The sequence below is a fragment of the Bombina bombina genome, chromosome 2, assembly GCF_027579735.1.
Source record: "Bombina bombina isolate aBomBom1 chromosome 2, aBomBom1.pri, whole genome shotgun sequence".
Lineage (NCBI taxonomy): Eukaryota > Metazoa > Chordata > Amphibia > Anura > Bombinatoridae > Bombina > Bombina bombina.
The window spans coordinates 922,213,434-922,234,922 of NC_069500.1; the positions used below are offsets into that span (position 1 = coordinate 922,213,434).

The 21,489-nt window shown below is 38.0% G+C and overlaps 1 protein-coding gene across 1 annotated transcript in view; it reads left to right on the forward strand.

Annotated features, from left to right (window-relative positions):
• GC (GC vitamin D binding protein) overlaps positions 1 to 21,489 on the forward strand; it is a 286,233-nt gene that overhangs the window by 211,561 nt on the left and 53,183 nt on the right. The window contains exon 10 of the mRNA XM_053703332.1: positions 9,785 to 9,882. Coding sequence (XP_053559307.1) covers positions 9,785 to 9,882 — 98 coding nt within the window. The remainder of the gene's footprint in view (positions 1 to 9,784; positions 9,883 to 21,489) is intronic.

A 21,489-nucleotide genomic window follows, 5' to 3' on the forward strand; every position in this document is an offset into this window, starting at 1 on the left:
CTGGGCCCAATTAGCCATTTTCCATCCCCGGTGTCATGTGACTTGTTAGTGTTACAAAGTCTCAGATGTGAATGGGGAGCAGGCGTGTTAAATTTGGTGTTATCGCTCTCTCACACTCTCTCTTACTGGTCACTGGAAGTTCAACATGGCACCTCATGGCAAAGAACTCTCTGAGAATCTGAAAAAAGAACTGTTGCTCTACATAAAGATGGCCTAGGCTATAAGAAGATTGCCAAGATCCTGAAACTGAGCTACAGCATGGTGGGCAAGACCATATAGCGGTTTTACAGGACAGGTTCCACTCAGAACAGGCCTTGCCATGATCGACCAAAGAAGTTGAGTGCACATGCTCAGGGTCATATCCAGAGGTTGTCTTTGGGAAATAGACATATGGGGGCCTATCTATTAAGCTCTAAATGGAGCTTGATGCTCCGTGTTTCTGGCGAGCCTGCAGGCAGACATCGCAACAATTCAACCCGATTGAGTCCATTGGCCGCGAGTCTGCAGGGGGCGGAGTTGCATCAGCAGCTCTTGTGAGCTGCTGGTGCAATGTTAAATGCGGAGAGCGTATTGCTCTCCGCATTTAGCGAGGTCTTGCGGAGCTGATCCGCACTGTCGGATCAGGTTTGCAGGTCTGCAAGACCTTTGATAAAATAGGGGCCATGGAGTGTTGCCAGCATTGCTGCAGAGGTTGAAGGGGTGGTGGGTCAGCCTGTCAGTGCTCAGACCATGCGCCACACACTGCATCAAATTGGTCTGCATGTCTGTCTTCCTAGAAGGAAGCCTCTTCTAAAGATGATGCACAAGAGAGCCCGCAAACAGTTTGCTGAAGACAAACAGACATGGATTACTGGAACAATGTCCTGTGGCCTGATGAGCCCAAGATAAACTTATTTTGTTCAGATGGTGTCAAGTGTGTGTGGCGGCAACCAGGTGAGGAGTACAAAGACAAGTGTGTCTTGCCTACATTCAAGCATGGTGGTGGGAGTGTCATGGTCTGGGCCTGCATGAGTGCTGCCGGCACTGGGGAGCTACAGTTCATTGAGGGAAACATGAATGCCAACATGTACTGTGACATACTGAAGCAGAGCATGATCCCCTCCCTTCGGAGACTGGGCCGCAGGGCAGTATTCCAACATGATAACGACCCCAAAAACACCTCCAAGACGACCACTGCCTTGCTAAAGAAGCTAAGGGTAAAGGTGATGGACTGGCTAAGCATGTCTCCAGACCTAAACTCTATTGAGCATCTGTGGGGCATCCTCAAATGGAAGGTGGGGGAGAGCAAGTTCTCTAACATCCACCAGCTCTGTGATGTCATCATGGAGGAGTGGAAGAGCGCTTCAGTGGCAACCTGTGAAACTCTGGTGAACTCCATGCCCAAGAGGGTTAAGGCAGTGCTGGAAAAAAAGGGTGGCCACACAAAATATTGACACTTTGGGCCCAATTTGGACATTTCCTCTTAGGGGTGTACTCACTTTTGTTGCCAACGGTTTAGAAATGAATGGCTGTGTGTTGAATTATTTTGAGGGGACAGCAAATGTACACTGTTATACAGGTGGTACCCTCACTACTTTACATTGTAGCAAAGTGTCATTTCTTCAGTGTTGTTGCATGAAAAGATATTATAAAATATTTTCAAAAATGTGAGGGGTGTACTCACTTTTGTGGGATACTGTATGTATGTATATATATATATATATATATATATATATATATATATATATATATATATATATATATATATATATATATATATATATATATATATATATATATATATATATATATATATATATATATATATATATATATATATATATAAATAAACCTCCCCTAAAAACCCTGTCCTAAAATTCTTTTCTGCTTTCCTCTTTTGGTCTCCTCTTCTTGGGATCCTCTTGGGATCTGGCTTTTCTCTTCCTTTTCCTCCTTTTATAGGGTTTTTCTGGCAGTTACTTTTTTCCTATTGGCTAATTTTCAAAAACCAGCTAATAGAAAACACTCTCCTTCCTTTGGCTAATTTAAATTATTTTTAATTCAAGGGATAACTCATAAACTAATGTATTAACAAATGTTGTTGATACTGTCATAAAGACCTCATGATTTTAGGTATAAGGGGTTAACTTTTTAGTTAGGTGCTAAATATTTTGTTTTTCCAGAGGATGCGTGTTCTTGTGTGTTTTTCTTAAAACACCAGAGCTCTGTTGTAATTAGCTCATACGCTTCACTTGAGAACTTTTATTTTATTTATACAAAAAAATTGATCCCATTGGTCAGTTTTATTGTCCCAACCTGTCAACACAGAGAGCGATAGAACACAGTGTCCCTATCCACACCTGAGGTCAATTGAGGGTTATTGTTGGATCAAATTAGAATAAGATTTAATTAAAGGGACAGTCTACACCAGAATTATTATTGTTTAAAAAAAGATAGATAATCCCTTTATTACCCATTTCCCAGTTTTGCACAACCTACACTGTTATAGAAATATACTTTTTACCTCTGCAATTACCTTGTATCTAAACATCTTCTTACAGCCCCCTGATCACATGACTGTGACTATCTAAAATCTATTGAGTTGCATTTAGTACTGTTTTGTGCTAACTCTTAAAGGGCCATGATACCCAAATGTTGAAACACTTGAAAGTGATGCAGCATAGCTGTAAAAAGCTGACTAGAAAATATCACCTGAACATCTCTATGTAAAAAAGAAAGATATTTTACCCCAAAAATTACTCAGTAGCCACATCCCATTGTAAAGGACTTCTAAACAGCAAATCAGTGTTTCTGTCCCAGGACAGCTAAGGGAGTGAGCTTACATGCACACTCATCTTATTTCCCTATTCAGTTTAAGGAAGTTTACTATGAAATCTCATGAGAATTAAGTGAAATATCATGAGATCACAGTAAAAGAGTTCATGACCTCAGCACTACTGATGCTGATTGGCTGCTGTTCATTTCTTCATTTTTTTTACCTGCAGCAGAGCAACAGCTGAAGTATATTTTTTTTAGACAGAACTTACTCTGCTGAGCTGAGGAAATTGTGAGTTTGTTTTTTTTGTTTTTTACATAGAGATGCCCAGGTGATATTTTCCTGTCAACATTTTACAGTTATACTGCATCAATTTCAAGTGATTTAGCATATGAGTATTATGTCCCTTTAAATAACTTCCCGGGCGTAAACACATTGTTATCTATATGGCCCACATGAACTAGCAATCTCCTGTTGTGAAAAGCAAATACAAAAGCAGGTGATTAAGAGGCTGTTAATAGAGCCTTTGAAACAGGCAGAAATTTAGAGGTTTAAATGTTATAAAGTATATTAATCTAGCAATGTTGGTTGTGCAAAACTTGGGAATGGGTAGCAAAAGCATTATCTATCTTTTTAAACAATAACAATGTTTGTGTAAACTGCCCCTTTAATACACTTTTTACCTCTGTGATTACCTTGTATCTAAATCTCTGCAGACTGCCCCCTTAAATCAGTTCTTTGGACAGACTTGCATTTTAGTCAATTAGTGCTGACTTCTAGGTAAGTCCACGGTCTTCAGCACAATGTTATCTATATGGCACAAATGAACTAACGCCCTCTATTGTAAAAAAAATGTCAACATGCATTCAGATAAGAGCCGGCCTTCAAGGGCTTAGAAATCAGCATATGAGCCTGCCTAGGTTTAGCTTTCAACTAAGAATACAAAGAGAGCAAAGCCAAATTGATGATAAAAGTAAATCTTTTTAAAAAAGTTTATGTGCATTTAACATACCTTGTAACCAGACCTACTTTATTTTATTATCAGTTCTATACTGATTCAACTGTAACCTTTCTCATTATGATGGTAATCCTGTTGCAGAACCTGAGTGTTGTCTGTCTTCTATAACTTACAATTGTTGAACCATGACAAGATGTGATTGCAGGTTGAAAGTAGTTGAAATATTCCAGTGCTTAACCCTGTGAGTAATATCAGCTATTAATAATTAGTTGTAAAATAGCTTGTATAAAAAAAAGTGTCATTGTAATGAAAATTGTGAAGATCATATCAGTTTTACAGCCTGGTTTAACTACCATAGTTTAGTATGCTCTCACTCCGTTACATCTCCATCTATGTGTTTGCTCCCGGCCCCCTAAGTGCACAGCTGACCCTGTCAATTACATGCCTTCTAGCAAGACATTTTGCTTTGGATCCTGGAAGGGACTGACAGGAACTGTTCTGTAGCTAAATGGTGCTGCTGAGAGAAGTCACTTGCTTTTAGAATAAGGTATCATAAAACCATGCCAGCAGCATTATGCAGTCAGTAGAAAGGCTGTCATTTCTGTAACATTCAGAATCAGAATTCACTGTCTAACTTCTCTTAGATATATTTTTTATTTCCAATACAGAAAGCGTGTCTCATAAACTTTTGTCTTATCAAGAGGGCCTCTATGGAAGCTAATGGGTTAAAATGCAGGCAATTAAAATCATAACAATTTAATATGTCAAATACATAAATATAGAGATAGAATATTCATATTTTTCAATCACAGAGGTGTATTATGTATCTGGTTGTACCTATTGACAAATACTCATGAATAATCCATGCACCATGTGAATATTACGAACATTATTTATTGAATTTTAAGTCACTTAGATTTCTCTGTGAGTCCATGGGAATCAAAATTCATATATATGACATTTGAATATTTTAATGTTCTGTTCAATATCATGATATTAAACAGTTACATCATATAAACATATGACTTACAGAATGAACCACCCAAATGTCAATAAATCTATCCTGTACCTAATGATTCCCTAATTGGCCCTAACTGATATTCGGCGAGATTACGAGTTTTGCGTTAGGAGCTGTGCGGTGCTAACGAACAGTTTTTTCTCACCTCTCACCTGCAGCGCTGGTATTACAGGTTTTCTGAAACCAGCGCTGCTTAAGTCAGCGGTGAGCTGGTCGTACGTGCTCGTGCACGATTTCCCCATAGACATCAATGGGGAGAGCCGGCTGAGAAAAAGTCTAACACCTGCAATAAAGCAGGGTAAAACTCAGTAACACAGCCCCATTGATTCCTATGGGGAAACACATTCTATGTTTACACCTAACACCCTAACATGAACCCCGAGTCTAAACACCCCTAATCTTACACTTATTAACCCCTAATATGCCGTCCCCAACATCGCCAACACCTGCATTATATTTATTTATTTATATTATCTGCTGCTCCGGACACCGCCACCACCTACATTACACTTATTAACCCCTAATCTGCTGCCCCCAACGTCCACCCCACTATATTAAATTTATTAACCCATAAACCTAAGTCTAGCCCTTACACCCCCTAACTTATTATTTTATTTAAATAAATCTAAATAAAATTACTATCATTAACTACATTATTCCTATTTAAAACTAAATACTTACCTATAAAATAAACCCTAAGCTAGCTACAATATAACTAATAGTTACATTATATCTAGCTTAGGGTTTGTTTTTATTTTACAGGCAAGTTTGTATTTATTTTAACTAGGTAGAATAGTTAGTAAATAGTTATTAACTATTTACTAACTACCTAGCTAAAATAAATACAAATTTACCTGTAAAATAAAACCTAACCTAAGTTACAATAACACCTAACCTTACACTATAATTAAATAAATTCCCTACATTAAATACAATTAAATAAATTCAATTAAATTAGCTAAATCACAAAAAAAAACACTAAATTACAGAAAATAAAAAACAAATTACAGATCTTTAAACTAATTACACCTAATCTAATAGCCCTATCAAAATAAAAAAGCCCCCCCAAGATAAAAAAAACCCTAGCCTAAACTAAACTACCAATAGCCCTTAAAAGGGCCTTTTGCGGGGCATTGCCCTAAAGAAATCAGCTCTTTTTCCTGTAAATAATTAATACAAATACCCCCCCCAACAGTAAAACCCACCACCCACACAACCAAACCCCCCTAATAAAACCCTAACTAAAAAAACCTAAGCTCCCCATTGCCCTGAAAAGGGCATTTGTATGGGCATTGGCCTTAAAAGGGTATTTAGCTCTATTGCAGCCCAAAGTCCCTAATCTAAAAAATAAACCCACCCAATACACCCTTAAAAAAATCCTAACACTAACCTGCGAAGATTCACTTACCGGGAGAAATCATCATCCAAACGGCAAGATGTCCTCAACGAAGCCGGCAGAAGTGGTCCTCCAAATGGGCAGAAGTTGTCCTCCAGACAGGCAGAAGTATTCAACAAGACAGCATCTTCTATCTTCATCCTTCTGGCGTGGAGCAGGTCCATCTTCAAGACATCCGACATGGAGCATCCTCTTCTTCCTACGGCTTCTTCGTAAAGAATATCACTTTAGGTGACGTCATCCAAGATGTCGTCCCTTACATTCCGATTGGCTGATAGAATTCTATCAGCCAATTGGAATTAAGGTAGAAAAATCCTATTGACTGATGCAATCAGCCAATAGGATTGAGCTGGCATTCTATTGGCTGTTCCAATCAGCCAATAGAATGCAAGCTCAATCCTATTGGCTGATTACATTAACAATAGGATTTTTTCTACCTTAATTCCGATTGGCTGATAGAATTCTATCAGCCAATCGGAATCTAAGGGACGCCATCTTGGATGACGTCACTTAAAGTGATATTAATTATGAAGAAGCCATCGAAAAAGAGGATGCTCCGCGTCGGATGTCTTGAAGATGGACCCGCTCCGTGCCGGAAGGATGAAGATAGAAGATGCCGTCTGGATGAAGACTTCTGCCTGTCTGGAGGACCACTTCTGCCCGTCTGGAGGACCACTTCTGCTGGCTTCGTAGAGGACATCTTGCCGCTTAGATGAAGTCTTCTCCTGGTAAGTGAATCTTTTTAAGGGTGTATTGGGTGGGTTTATTTTTTAGATTAGGGACTTTGCGCCGCAATAGAGCTAAATGCCCTTTTAAGGGCAATGCCCATACAAATGCACTTTTCAGGGCAATGGTGAGCTTAGGTTTTTTAGTTAGTATTTTATTTGGGGGGTTGGTTGTGTGGGTGGTGGGTTTTACTGTTGGGGGGGTGTTTATATTTTTTTTACAGGAAAAAGAGCTGATTTCTTTGGGGCAATGCCTTGCAAAAGGCCCTTTTAAGGGCTATTGGTAGTTAACTTTAGGGTAGGGTTTTCTTTTTATTTTGGGGGGGCTTTTTTATTTTGATAGGGCTATTAGATTAGGTGTAATTAGTTTAAAGATCTGTAATTTGTTTTTTATTTTCTGTAATTTAGTGTCTTGTTTTTTTTTTGTGATTTATCTAATTTAATTTATTTAATTGTATTTAATGTAGGGTAAGATGTCCTCAACAAAGCCGGCAGAAGTGGTCCTCCAGACAGGCAGAAGTGGTCCTCCAGACGGGCAGAAGTATTCAACAAGACGGCATCTTCTATCTTCATCCTTCTGGCGTGGAGCGGGTCCATCTTCAAGACATCCAACGCGGAGCATCCTCTTCTTCCGACGGCTTCTTCGTAAAGAATATCCCTTTAGGTGACGTCATCCAAGATGTCGTCCCTTAGATTCCGATGAATTAAGGTAGAAAACTTTGATTGACTGATGCAATCAGCCAATAGGATTGAGCTGGCATTCTATTGGCTGTTCCAATCAGCCAATAGAATGCAAGCTAAATCCTATTGGCTGATTAAATCAGCAATAGGATTTTTTCTACCTTAATTCCGATTGAATTCTATCAGCCAATCGGAATCTAAGGGACGCCATCTTGGATGACGTCACTTAAAGTGATATTCATTACAAAGAAGCCATCGGAAGAAGAGGATGCTCCGCGTCGGATGTCTTGAAGATGGACCCGCTCCGCGCCGGAAGGATGAAGATAGAAGATGCCGTCTGGATGAAGACTTCTGCCCGTCTGGAGGACCACTTCTGCCCGTCTGGAGGACCACTTCTGCCGGCTTCGTAGAGGACATCTTGCCGCTTAGATGAAGACTTCTCCCGGTAAGTGAATCTTCGGGGGTTAGTGTTAAGATTTTTTTAAGGGTGTATTGGGTGGGTTTATTTTTTAGATTAGGGACTTTGGGCCGCAATAGAGCTAAATGCCCTTTTAAGGGCAATGCCCATACAAATGCCCTTTTCAGGGCAATGGGGAGCTTAGGTTTTTTAGTTAGTATTTTATTTGGGGGGTTGGTTTGTGGGTGGTGGGTTTTACTGTGGGGGGGGGTGTTTATATTTTTTTTTTTACAGGAAAAAGAGCTGATTTCTTTGGGGCAATGCCCCGCAAAAGGCCCTTTTAAGGGCTATTGGTAGTCAACTTTATTTATTTTTATAGGGCTATTAGATTAGGTGTCATTAGTTTAAAGATCTGTAATTTGTTTTTTATTTTCTGTAATTTAGTGTCTGTTGTTTTTTTGTGATTTAGCTAATTTAATTTAATTTATTTAATTGTATTTAATGTAGGGAATTTATTTAATTATAGTGTAAGGTTAGGTGTTATTGTAACTTAGGTTATTTTTTATTTTACAGGTAAATTTGTATTTATTTTAGCTAGGTAATTATTAAATAGTTAATAACTATTTAGTAACTATTCTACCTAGTTAAAATAAATACAAACTTGCCTGTAAAATAAAAATAAACCCTAAGCTAGCTACAATGTAACTATTAGTTTATATTGCAGCTAGCTAAGTATTTAGTTTTAAATAGGAATAATGTAGTTAATGATAGTAATTTTATTTAGATTTATTAAAATTATGTTTGTTAGGCGGTGTTAGGGTTAGGGGTTAATAAATTTAGAATAGTGGCTGCGACGTTGGGGGCAGCAGATTAGGGGTTAATAAATTTAGGTAGGTGGCGGTGATGTTAGGGGCAGCAGATTAGGGGTTAATAAATATAATGTAGGTTGCGGCGATGTTTGGAGTGGAATATAACGGGTTAATAAGTATAATGTAGGTGGCGGCGATGTTGGGGGCAGCAGATTAGGGGTTAATATTATTTAACTAGTGTTTGCGAGGCGGGAGTGCGACGGTTTAGAGGTTAATATGTTTATTATAGTGGCGGCAAAGTCTGGAGCGGCATATTAGGGGTTAAAAAATTTATTTTAGTGTTTGCGATGCGGGAGGGCCTCGGTTTAGGGGTTAATAGGTAGTTTATGGGTGTTAGTGTACTTTTTAGCACTTTAGTTATGAGTTTTATGCTACGGCGTTGTAGTGTAAAACTCATAACTACTGACTTTAAAATGCGTAAGGAATCTTGACGGGGTAGGGTGTACCACTCCCTTTTTGGCCTCCCAGGACAGACTCGTAATACCAGCGCTATGGAAGTCCCATAGAAAAAAGACTTTACAAAGTTTACGTGTCGGTTTGCGGTAAGGCCAAAAAAGTGTGCGGTGCCCCTAAACCTGCAAGACTCGTAATACCAGCGGTAGTGAAAAAGCAGCATTAACACTGCTTTTTCAGCTTACCGCAAAACTCATAATCTAGCCGAAAGACTTAAGAAGCAATACACGAAAGACGAAAGAAGCAATACATTTTATACTAACATTATGACCATGGTTAGTCTTGTTGTCCGCAGACTAAGATCCAGATAGGCTCTTCCAAATAAGGCAAATTGTGGATGGAGTTTGAATATTTAAAAAAAAAAATGTAGGAAAAATGTTGTTAATCTGTTTTAGAAATATTTAGATGTGGCTGATGTCATCCTATAGCAACACAACAAAATTATCTTGTAATTACAAAGTGTTTACTGTCTTTTAACTGCCTTTCACTTCCTGCTTAAAGTGATTCTTACCAAATGTTTGGAATGTTTCAGGGTCCACAATTAAAAAAGGAAATTAACAAATACATAACTGAAGGCAATGAGCTATGTGGAGATTATAATAAATATGTCTTCACTGAATTCAAGGAACGGTAAGAACTAAATGCTGTGATTCATCTTTCGATAAATCGTTTGTTAACACATTTTATTTTCAGTAATTACAGACATAATTAAACACTAATAATTAAAAACTAATATGCATGCAAAAATGTTCTACTATCTGTGAGTCTACAATAATTATTTACAAAATTAGCCCTATTTTTATCTGTTTTGTTAATTTAATAATAGTAATAAACTGATTAACAGGAAAAAAATGTTTAAAGTAGAATATCTGTTATTAAAGAAAAATGAGACTTGATTAATAGACAAGGAATTTGATAAGGGCAACAATTGTGCTTGTTTTACAACTTTTTCATTTCTAAATAATTCCTTATAGAATAATAAGGCAGGTTTAATCAGTTGAATAGAAAATAAACATCAATTACTCAGTAAAATATACTGGAAATTATATTTAAAAATTAAATCTAATTTATCTAGAAACAAAAGTTTATTGTAGTATTCTCATTTAAAATATTTTTACTTTTTTATTTTTATTAAAGGGATACTGAACCCAACTTTTTTCTTTCATGATTCAGATAGAGCATGTAATTTTAAGCAACTTTCTAATTTACTCCTATTATCATTTTTTCTTTGTTCTCGTGCTATCTTTATTTGAAAAAGAAAGTTCAGAACCCTGGACAGCACTTGTTTATTGGTGGATTCATTTATCCACCAATCAGCAAGAACAACCCAGGCTGTTCTCCAAAAATAGGTCAGCATCTAAACTTACATTCTTGCTTTTCAAATAAAGATATCAAAAGAATGAATAACATTTGCTAATAGGAGTAAATTAGAAAGTTGCTTACAATTGCATGCTCTATCTGAATCACAAAGCAAATATTTGGGTACAGTGTCCCTTTAATACTGTGTTACCAATGCTAATAACACATTGTTGAAGGTTCACCATTTGCTGCATACACTGTACATACTTGGGAGCTGCAATTGCCATGTGCACAAAACCAAAAGCCCCTATGGAAAGACTGTACATCTAAGTGACCCTACCACTTAAGAAAGTTGCCAATGTACCCTAGAGTAGTTCACTCCTAACCCAACAGTCTCAGATTCCAACACTCTTCTTTTATATTCTTAAAATCCGCCCATGCAACAACCATCACCAAACAACCTTCCCTACTAAAGAATCTCTTCAATCCAGTGACCACTGTTCCCTTTAAGGTGCGCGGTAGGGCGGCCGCGCACCGTCCCTCTCGGTGTAGCGCAGTCAGCACATCAGGCCGCGCAACACCGGAGGCTAAGACACTGACTCCTGCTGTGACTGTCTCCACTCTCCTCTACTTATGATCGACAGCGCGTGAGCTCTCAACTTCAAAGTTAAAGATGCAGTGTGCTAATTAAAAGTATTCTATCAATTGTGTGTTGGTCAAGAAAGATTCCTATAGCCGCTTTTGTTAAAGTTAACTGTGCAGTATCTGTTATTAGCTCAGTCTATTTCGGATGATATCCGTTACTCTCTCAACAGTTGATTTATTCTGCTGTATTACTTCGGAGATTACCTATACCCGCTCTTAGTACAGTTATCTTAGCAGCACCTGTTATTGGTATAATCTGTTGAAAATAATATCCGTTACTGTCTAAGCAGCTTGTTTGCTCCCGAGTCCCCACCTGAGCGCTAAGTAGCAACAGCTGTAGGGTACCGTACCAGTATTACAATGCTGTAGCAGAACCTACAAATGGTAGGAGGTCAGGTCACTATCTGTTGCTACCTATCACTCGCTAGTAGCTACTTGTTTTTCTTTACCGCAGAGCTCCAGGTGTGATGCCTGTTAATATGCTCCTTTCAACACCCACTGATGACCGTGTGCAGTACTCTCTTCAAGGAGCACTGAGCATGGATTTTAGGCATAGTTATAACATTTGTGCATTACAGAATGCTCTAACAAACTGAAGCATTTTTTATTATATTAGAATGTGTTTTTAGGGTGGTCCATTGTTATATAGACAGTACATTTTTACGATGCCTTAGCTATGAACTGACATACTTGGTTTGTGAGGAAGCAATATAGTATGAGCCTGTTAACTATGGGGAACTGTATTAATTAAATGGTTGGTGTTAAGAATAGTAAGATGGGTCCACCAGGAATGTTATGGGGAGGTGCAGAAAAGCGTTAATGTACGGATATCATATGTGATATTGCCCTGTTTTCAGACGTACTCGTACATAGTACATATGACATGGAAGATGGAGGCAGTAGTGACTGTATGGTCAGAGAAAAGGAACATAAATGGACATTAGAATAAACTGTGTGTGTTCCAGACTAGAGATAAAACTCATGAATGTTCGTGCTTGTCATTTGCTGATAGAGGGTTAGGTTGAGCACACAGCGTCACTGGTTAGGAGAGGAAAGTAGCTCTTTGGTAAATCGGCTTTTCCCTGTAACGAACCCACATCCGGAAAACAGTATCTTCTTTGCATCCGAAAAGGGATATTGTAGTTAACGGGAGCAATTTATATGTGTGTTGGTGCAAACCTAAATAATAATATTGCCTTATGCTGCATCAGCAGTGGTGGTCTAGCTATACGGAGCACTGGCTCAATCTGTCTGTGAGGAGTATAAGCGATACATTTAGTCATTTAGATCCAAATTATATGGACAATAGCTACTCTGCCAACATTTTCCAGACAGAAGGCATCCAAGTTAGTAATCTGCATGTACGGAACCACTTCCATGAACGTTTAATATTTCTCACTGAACCTATCTAAGCTTGGATTAACACACATTGCTTGCTTTACAGTTCACTGCTTCAACTTTATGAACTTGCACATTACTATTTATCTATCTACTCTCGACTAGGGAACACATTTGTATTCCTGATCTTCAATTACATTTCAAGTTACCATACACAATTAATCCAAGCTTAGATAGGTTCAGTGAGAAATATTAAACGTTCATGGAAGTGGTTCCGTACATGCAGATTACTAACTTGGATGCCTTCTGTCTGGAAAATGTTGGCAGAGTAGCTATTGTCCATATAATTTGGATCTAAATGACTAAATGTATCGCTTATACTCCTCACAGACAGATTGAGCCAGTGCTCCATATAGCTAGACCACCACTGCTGATGCAGCATAAGGCAATATTATTATTTAGGTTTGCACCAACACACATATAAATTGCTCCCGTTAACTACAATATCACTTTTCGGATGCAAAGAAGATACTGTTTTCCGGATGTGGGTTCGTTACAGGGAAAAGCCGATTTACCAAAGAGCTACTTTCCTCTCCTAACCAGTGACGCTGTGTGCTCAACCTAACCCTCTATCAGCAAATGACAAGCACGAACATTCATGAGTTTTATCTCTAGTCTGGAACACACACAGTTTATTCTAATGTCCATTTATGTTCCTTTTCTCTGACCATACAGTCACTACTGCCTCCATCTTCCATGTCATATGTACTATGTACGAGTACGTCTGAAAACAGGGCAATATCACATATGATATCCGTACATTAACGCTTTTCTGCCCCTGCCCATAACATTCCTGGTGGACCCATCTTACTATTCTTAACACCAACCATTTAATTAATACAGTTCCCCATAGTTAACAGGCTCATACTATATTGCTTCCTCACAAACCAAGTATGTCAGTTAATAGCTAAGGCATCGTAAAAATGTACTGTCTATATAACAATGGACCACCCTAAAAACACATTCTAATATAATAAAAAATGCTTCAGTTTGTTAGAGCATTCTGTAATGCACAAATGTTATAACTATGCCTAAAATCCATGCTCAGTGCTCCTTGAAGAGAGTACTGCACACGGTCATCAGTGGGTGTTGAAAGGAGCATATTAACAGGCATCACACCTGGAGCTCTGCGGTAAAGAAAAACAAGTAGCTACTAGCGAGTGATAGGTAGCAACAGATAGTGACCTGACCTCCTACCATTTGTAGGTTCTGCTACAGCATTGTAATACTGGTACGGTACCCTACAGCTGTTGCTACTTAGCGCTCAGGTGGGGAGCAAACAAACTGCTTAGACAATAACCTAAGAAGTAATATAAGACACAGTAGATTACACTTAGTCAGCGCTGCACCTTAAAGGGAACAGTGACTAGTCTGTGACCGTCTGCTGTGATTGACTAGCAGCTTCAGCAAGACCCCTCCCAGCCGGTGACATCAAAATGAAAATAGCCTATGCGAGGCTACTCACGGCTCACTGGCAGGCAGAGTTGAGAGAAGCTGTCATCCCCATGGTGACTGACAGGCTCATGTTAGTGCACCTACCACAGCTTAGTGCTTTCTGACACCAGCTGTCAAATTGTGAGGTGAGTTATGGTGCCTCTTCATAACGAGTTTGTTTTTAGCACTACTAAAAAAAATATTATTTTGTTCAAGAATGTGTTTCACATCATATTATGAGATGAAACACATTATTGAACAAAATAATATTTTTTTTAGTGACAGGTTCCTAATTCAAAAATGTTATGCTGTGCAGTTTGTTAGATGTTCCTATATATGTGTATCAAGATTCCTCACAAATTCCTCACCTACATAAAAGTTATTTCACTCCAATGATGGAAGATAACCATATATATATATGCCCCCACAGCCTCCCCACCGGCCTCCCATCATAGCCATTTCAGTTGCCTTTGTTGTATTTTAATGACCTATTTTATAATTGGTGGAATAAATGGTCTTATTTTACTTTAAGCTCTTCTGTCAGGAGGACTTACTTTTTTACTTACATATATATATATAATTATATATATATATATATATATATATATATATATATATATATATATATATATATACACATACTATATATATTATATATATTTATATATATATTATAGTGGTCATTATGTGGTTTCTATAAAGGTATGCAATGGTCAGATTGTGACCACTGTATAGTCCTGCAGCAAATACTCAGTATGTAAAGTGCTGCAATAGTAAAGCAGTCCATCAATAATGAAACCTGAAAGTGTTTTATATATATATATGTGAGATATATATATATTATATATTTTATATATATATATATATATATATATATATATATATATATATATATATATATATATATATATATATATATAATTTTAAGCAAGATATATATGTACAGTATGTATGTGTGTCTTTGTATCGGATCTTTAGAAACAGATTTTAAATCCATTTGTTAGGCCAGTGTGTGTGTGGAAGAGAATTGAACTTTTGTGATTCAGATAGAGAATGCAATTTGTTACAATTACCTCCTATTATCAAATTGTGCTTTGTTCTTTTGGAATCCTTTCCTAAAGAGTAAACCTAGGTTGGCTCAGGTGGACAAGGTTTAAAGGGACAGCCTAGTCCAAATTAAACGTTCATGGTTCAGATAGGGCATGTAGTTTTTTAACAACTTTCCAATTTACTTTTATCATCAAATTGGCTTTGTGCTCTTGATATTCTTTGTTGAAAGCTAAACCCAAGTATTCTGATAAACTGATTTCTAAACCCTTAAAGGCTGCCTTTTATCTGAATGCATCTGATGGTTTTTCACAGCTAGGGTGCATTAGTTCATGTGTGCCATATAGATAAGATTGTGTTCATGCCCGTGGAGTTACTTATGAGAGGGCACTGATTGACTAAAATGCAAGTCTTTAAATAGAACTGAGATAAGGGGGCAGTCTGCAGAAGCTTAGATATAGGTAATCAAAGAGCTAAAAAGTATATTATTATAACCCTGTTGGTTTTGCAAAACTGGGTAATGGGTAATAAGGGGATTACAGGTATACCTCACTTTACAGCGCTTCACTTTACAGCGCTTCGCTAATACAGCGCTTTGTGGAGCTGAAGGTCAACCTCCAAGGATTTTGAAACAGTGCTGTAATCATCCTGAGATTGCGAGAAAAGTGACTGGCACGATTTTGTTATGCTTAGATCACTCTGTTTACAGCATTACAGTGCAATCTGTGTCTCAGTGCTATAGTCTGGCAAATTGTACTACAGTAATTGTCACTATTTTACAGGTACAGTATTTATTGAATAGTGTGCTGTGCTAAATGTAGCACTATTGCACCCCTAATATATATTAGTTCAAACACGTTTTCAAGTTTTTAAACACACTGTCAAGTGAAAAGAAAGCTAAAACTGCCTTGTTTCACTTTAAGGCGGTTTTCACTTTACAGCGGGGCTCCGGTCCCTAACCCGCTGTATGAGCGGGGTATACCTGTATCTTTATTTTTAAACAATAACAATTCTGGAGTAGACTGTCACTTTAAGTGTTTAGGAAAAAGAGAGGGCAGAGGGGTTGCATATTCATTTATAAATAGGGCGTCTACATTTCTCAAATTTACCATATTTTAAACTAAAAAGGCAAATAAAAAAAATAAAAGACTATAAATAAAAATTAAAAATTAAAAAAAAAAATTACCTTTAAATAAAAAAAACATATTTAGCAAATAGAATCATTAGCCAATAAATAAATTACATTTTAAAGGACATACAACAGAATTATATTTCTCTCATGAATCATATACAGCATGTATGTCCTTCCAATTTACTTCTATTAGCAAATTTGCTTTATTCTCCTGGTAACCTTTGTTGAAGGAGCAGTAATGCACTACTGGGAGATAGCTGATCATATCAGATGAGCTAATGACAAAAGTCATATACAGGGAGTGCAGAATTATTAGGCAAGTTGTATTTTTGAGGATTAATTTTATTATTGAACAACAACCATGTTCTCAATGAACCCAAAAAACTCATTAATATCAAAGCTGAATATTTTTGGAAGTAGTTTTTAGTTTGTTTTTAGTTTTAGCTATTTTAGGGGGATATCTGTGTGTGCAGGGGACTATTACTGTGCATAATTATTAGGCAACTTAACAAAAAACAAATATATACCCATTTCAATTATTTATTTTTACCAGTGAAACCAATATAACATCTCAACATTCACAAATATACATTTCTGACATTCAAAAACAAAACAAAAACAAATCAGTGACCAATATAGCCACCTTTCTTTGCAAGGACACTCAAAAGCCTGCCATCCATGGATTCTGTCAGCGTTTTGATCTGTTCACCATCAACATTGCGTGCAGCAGCAACCACAGCCTCCCAGACACTGTTCAGAGAGGTGTAATGTTTTCCCTCCTTGTAAATCTCACATTTGATGATGGACCACAGGTTCTCAATGGGGTTCAGATCAGGTGAACAAGGAGGCCATGTCATTAGATTTTCTTCTTTTATACCCTTTCTTGCCAGCCACGCTGTGGAGTACTTGGACGCGTGTGATGGAGCATTGTCCTGCATGAAAATCATGTTTTTCTTGAAGGATGCAGACTTCTTCCTGTACCACTGCTTGAAGAAGGTGTCTTCCAGAAACTGGCAGTAGGACTGGGAGTTGAGCTTGACTCCATCCTCAACCCGAAAAGGCCCCACAAGCTCATCTTTGATGATACCAGCCCAAACCAGTACTCCACCTCCACCTTGCTGGCATCTGAGTCGGAATGGAGCTCTCTGCCCTTTACCAATCCAGCCACGGGCCCATCCATCTGGCCCATCAAGACTCACTCTCATTTCATCAGTCCATAAAACCTTAGAAAAATCAGTCTTGAGATATTTCTTGGCCCAGTCTTGACGTTTCAGCTTGTGTGTCTTGTTCAGTGGTGGTCGTCTTTCAGCCTTTCTTACCTTGGCCATGTCTCTGAGTATTACACACCTTGTGCTTTTGGGCACTCCAGTGATGTTGCAGCTCTGAAATATGGCCAAACTGGTGGCAAGTGGCATCTTGGCAGCTGCACGCTTGACTTTTCTCAGTTCATGGGCAGTTATTTTGCGCCTTGGTTTTTCCACATGCTTCTTGCGACCCTGTTGACTATTTTGAATGAAACGCTTGATTGTTCAATGATCACGCTTCAGAAGCTTTGCAATTTTAAGAGTGCTGCATCCCTCTGCAAGATATCTCACTATTTTTTACTTTTCTGAGCCTGTCAAGTCCTTCTTTTGACCCATTTTGCCAAAGGAAAGGAAGTTACCTAATAATTATGCACACCTGATATAGGGTGTTGATGTCATTAGACCACACCCCTTCTCATTACAGAGATGCACATCACCTAATATGCTTAATTGGTAGTAGGCTTTCGAGCCTATACAGCTTGGAGTAAGACAACATGCATAAAGAGGATGATGTGGTCAAAATACTAATTTGTCTAATAATTCTGCACTCCCTGTATGTGCAGCGAGCAATCACCAGCTAGCAGTGTTCCACCTGAATTAATCAAAGCATTAAGATGAAACTAAGGTTTTTATGCAAAAAGGTACCTCCAAATCTAGGTATGTTTAGTGAAAAATATAATGATCCTCAATTAAAAAACTGAGAGAAATGTAGGTAACCTAAATATTCCACTATGTAGGGCTATGTTATTGTTTAAATATATATAGATGGATAGATAGATATTCATTGTCATTAATTCTAAGTTATTTTTTTATAACTAGAAAAAAATGTTTGATATATTCAAAAAGAGATCTTCTACCCCTAAGGAAGGAAGTAGAGCACCAGCGCCACCACTTCCAGTGCCAGCTTTTGAAAAAAAAAGCTGTTCAAGTTTCAAGGAAGCTTGGTTAGCCGAAATGGTTGAAACTGATTCACGCACATCAGTAAAGAAGATTTGCATTCGACTTGGGGAGATATTTACATATAAACCTGATGTTGGCGTGATCTGTACAGTATGCGCTGAAGGGAAAGTTGCTACTGCTTTCTCTACCGGTAAGACCTGGGATGACGGATGGAAACTTAATTACATGAAGCGTCATCTAGCAACCAAGATACATTTGTCTGCTGTGCAAGCTCTTAGGGAAAAGAATTCTGCTAGCAAATCTCTGTTTGGATTGCGTGGCATGTTAACTGAAACTGCCAAAGAGAAAGCGGATAGATTGGCCTTGGCTGAACGCCAACGTGCAAATGCTGATGAAATAAAAATTCTTAGAAGAGATGTACTTCTGGCTGTGAAACTGAACAGTTCGATGCTATCAGTACAAGAAATTCATGACCATATGGCTCGTTATGTCAAGATTCCAGATAGCTGGAGAAGCAAGAATTATGCTTTTGAATTCCTCAACTCAATCAGCTCTATCATAAGAGAAGAAATAATGGCGGAAGTTCGTAATGCAAAATTTCATACACTGATTGTTGATGAAAGCACTGATATCTCAGTGAGCAAGATGCTAATTATTTACTTTAAATACAGAGTGGCATCAACTACAACCTACAAAACAGTGTTTGGTGGAATAGTAAAACTGATAGCTGGCAATGCAGAAACGGTTACCTCTGCAATTATCAATTTCTACAGCACCTATGAGTTAGATTTAAAGAAAAAAGTTATGTTTACCTCTGATGGTGCTTCTGTAATGTTGGGCAAGAATAATGGTGTTGCAACACGGCTTAAGAAATATGTTCCACACTTGATTGAACAACATTGTGTTGCCCATCGTGAAGATTTAGGCATAGGCGATGCCTGGAAACAAGTGCCTTTAATAAAAGAAATTGAAACTTTATTGAGAACTGTCTATGGCTGGTTCTGTCGATCTTCAACAAGAAAAGAAAAATTACATGAAATTGCCTCAGTTGCCCAGTGTGATGTGGTATCATTTAAGCCAATCAATGAAGTACGATGGCTGTCAAAGCATTTTGCTCTTGCTGCACTAATGCGCAATTATGATCCACTTCTTAAGTATTTTGAACATGAAAAAGAGGAGAATGATCCAATTGCAAAATACTGCTTCAAGAAGATGTCTGACCACAACTACCACATTTCTCTGGCTGTTTTAAATGATGTTCTTGGTGATCTTGCAGACTTGTGCAAGTCCTTACAGAAAAGTAGTCTGACTACCATAGAAGCAATACAGCTTGCAATGGCCAAGATTCAGAATATAAACAATCAGTACCTTAGTGAAGCTGTGTATTGGAGTAGCACAGTGAGGAATCTAATTTCCCTATATAAAAAAGAAACACCATTCAACCAGCAACCTGTTTTACAGTTTATTTCCCTTGTTTGTGAGCACATGAGAAAAAGATTCCCTGAAAATGAATTAAAGGAATGGGAATGTTTTGAATTTGGTGTGATGTCCCCTGATGCCAAACCACTGAGTTTCAACTTTGAAGTAGAAAAAGTTGAAAGGCTTGTTGAAAAATACAAGCATGTGTTAAAATTTGAAGATAGAGAAGAAGCGGCTGATATTATTGATTCTGTTGTTAACCAATACAATGATTATAAATATTAAGTCATAGAGAAAATAAAATCTGGAACATTTAAAACATTTCAAGACCTGGTCAATTTCACTCTTCAAAATCATGCTGATCACTGTATGGTATCTCAGCTTGTGGATATCTGTGCAACATTTCAGGCATCCAGTGCAGATTGCGAAAGGGGATTCAGCCTTATGAATAATATTAAAACCAAATCGAGGAACAGACTAGAAGAGAAACATCTTGATATGCTGATGTTTACAAAGTCTTATCTTCTTCAGTGTGACTCTGTTAATCTTGATAAAGTGTACATGCACTGGAGAAGTTGCAAACAGAAGAGAGAAGAATACAGCACAGAAGAGGAGTTGGGGTGAAGAAGATGAGGATGAGATCAACACAAAGTCTGGAGAACCTATGGGGCACTTAGGCTTTGTTCCCTGTGACTCCAGAGAAATTGTACCACACTCGAGCCCTGTTCCTTATGAGTCTACACCGCACTCAAGCACGTTTCTATTAGACTAATAGTACAAATCCAGTAAAAAAAATCTTTAAAATGTTAAACTAATGTTTTTTCATATGTATGAGTAAAAAATATGTTGCTATTAAGTATATTAGGTATTTGCTATAGTATTGATAGAGCCAGTTATCATTCAGAGGTTATGCATCAGAAAAAATAGAACATACTACATTAAAATAATTTCACAAAAAATAATTCAAGAAGACATTCTGTGTTTTATTTTGGTATGGTTGTGGTGGCTGATAATATACTAATAACATGATAACTGGTTAAAATTTACTCTAAGGTTAAATATTAGCTATTCTTCTCTACTCGCTCAGTGGTGCACACAGTACCGAGTACACAGTATCAAGTCCGCACACAGAAAAAAATAATTGCACACAAAAGAAAAAAAATTAGAGGGAACATTGCCAGTGACCCCCAACAGTAACACTCACACATGAAAACTCGCCACAGCAAGTGCTCCAATTGTGACCCTCCACACGCAAATGTATATCCCTACATGGGGTTCGATTTATCAAGCCGTTGGCCCTCATATGACTGCAGGTTCTCACAAGAAACCCTGCAGTCAGTACTTATCAAGCAGCGTTCATTAGACCACTGCTTCCTAGACCCTTCTCCACCTCTTGGGTTTTAACAGCTCCTGCCCGCACACAGCCAATCACGCGTGCAATCTTCAATTCTGGCAGCGGATTGCTGCCCGCCAGAGGCGAACTGGGATGGACAGTGGCGAATAAGACCTCCCCTGTCCGCCACAGCTTGATAAATTGAGCCCTTGGACCTTCATTTCATTGGGCATTTATTTTGAATAAAACCTGAAATAAAACCTGAAAACCAGGCGAACTGGGACGGACAGTGGCGAATAAGACCTCCCCTGTCCGCCGCAGCTTGA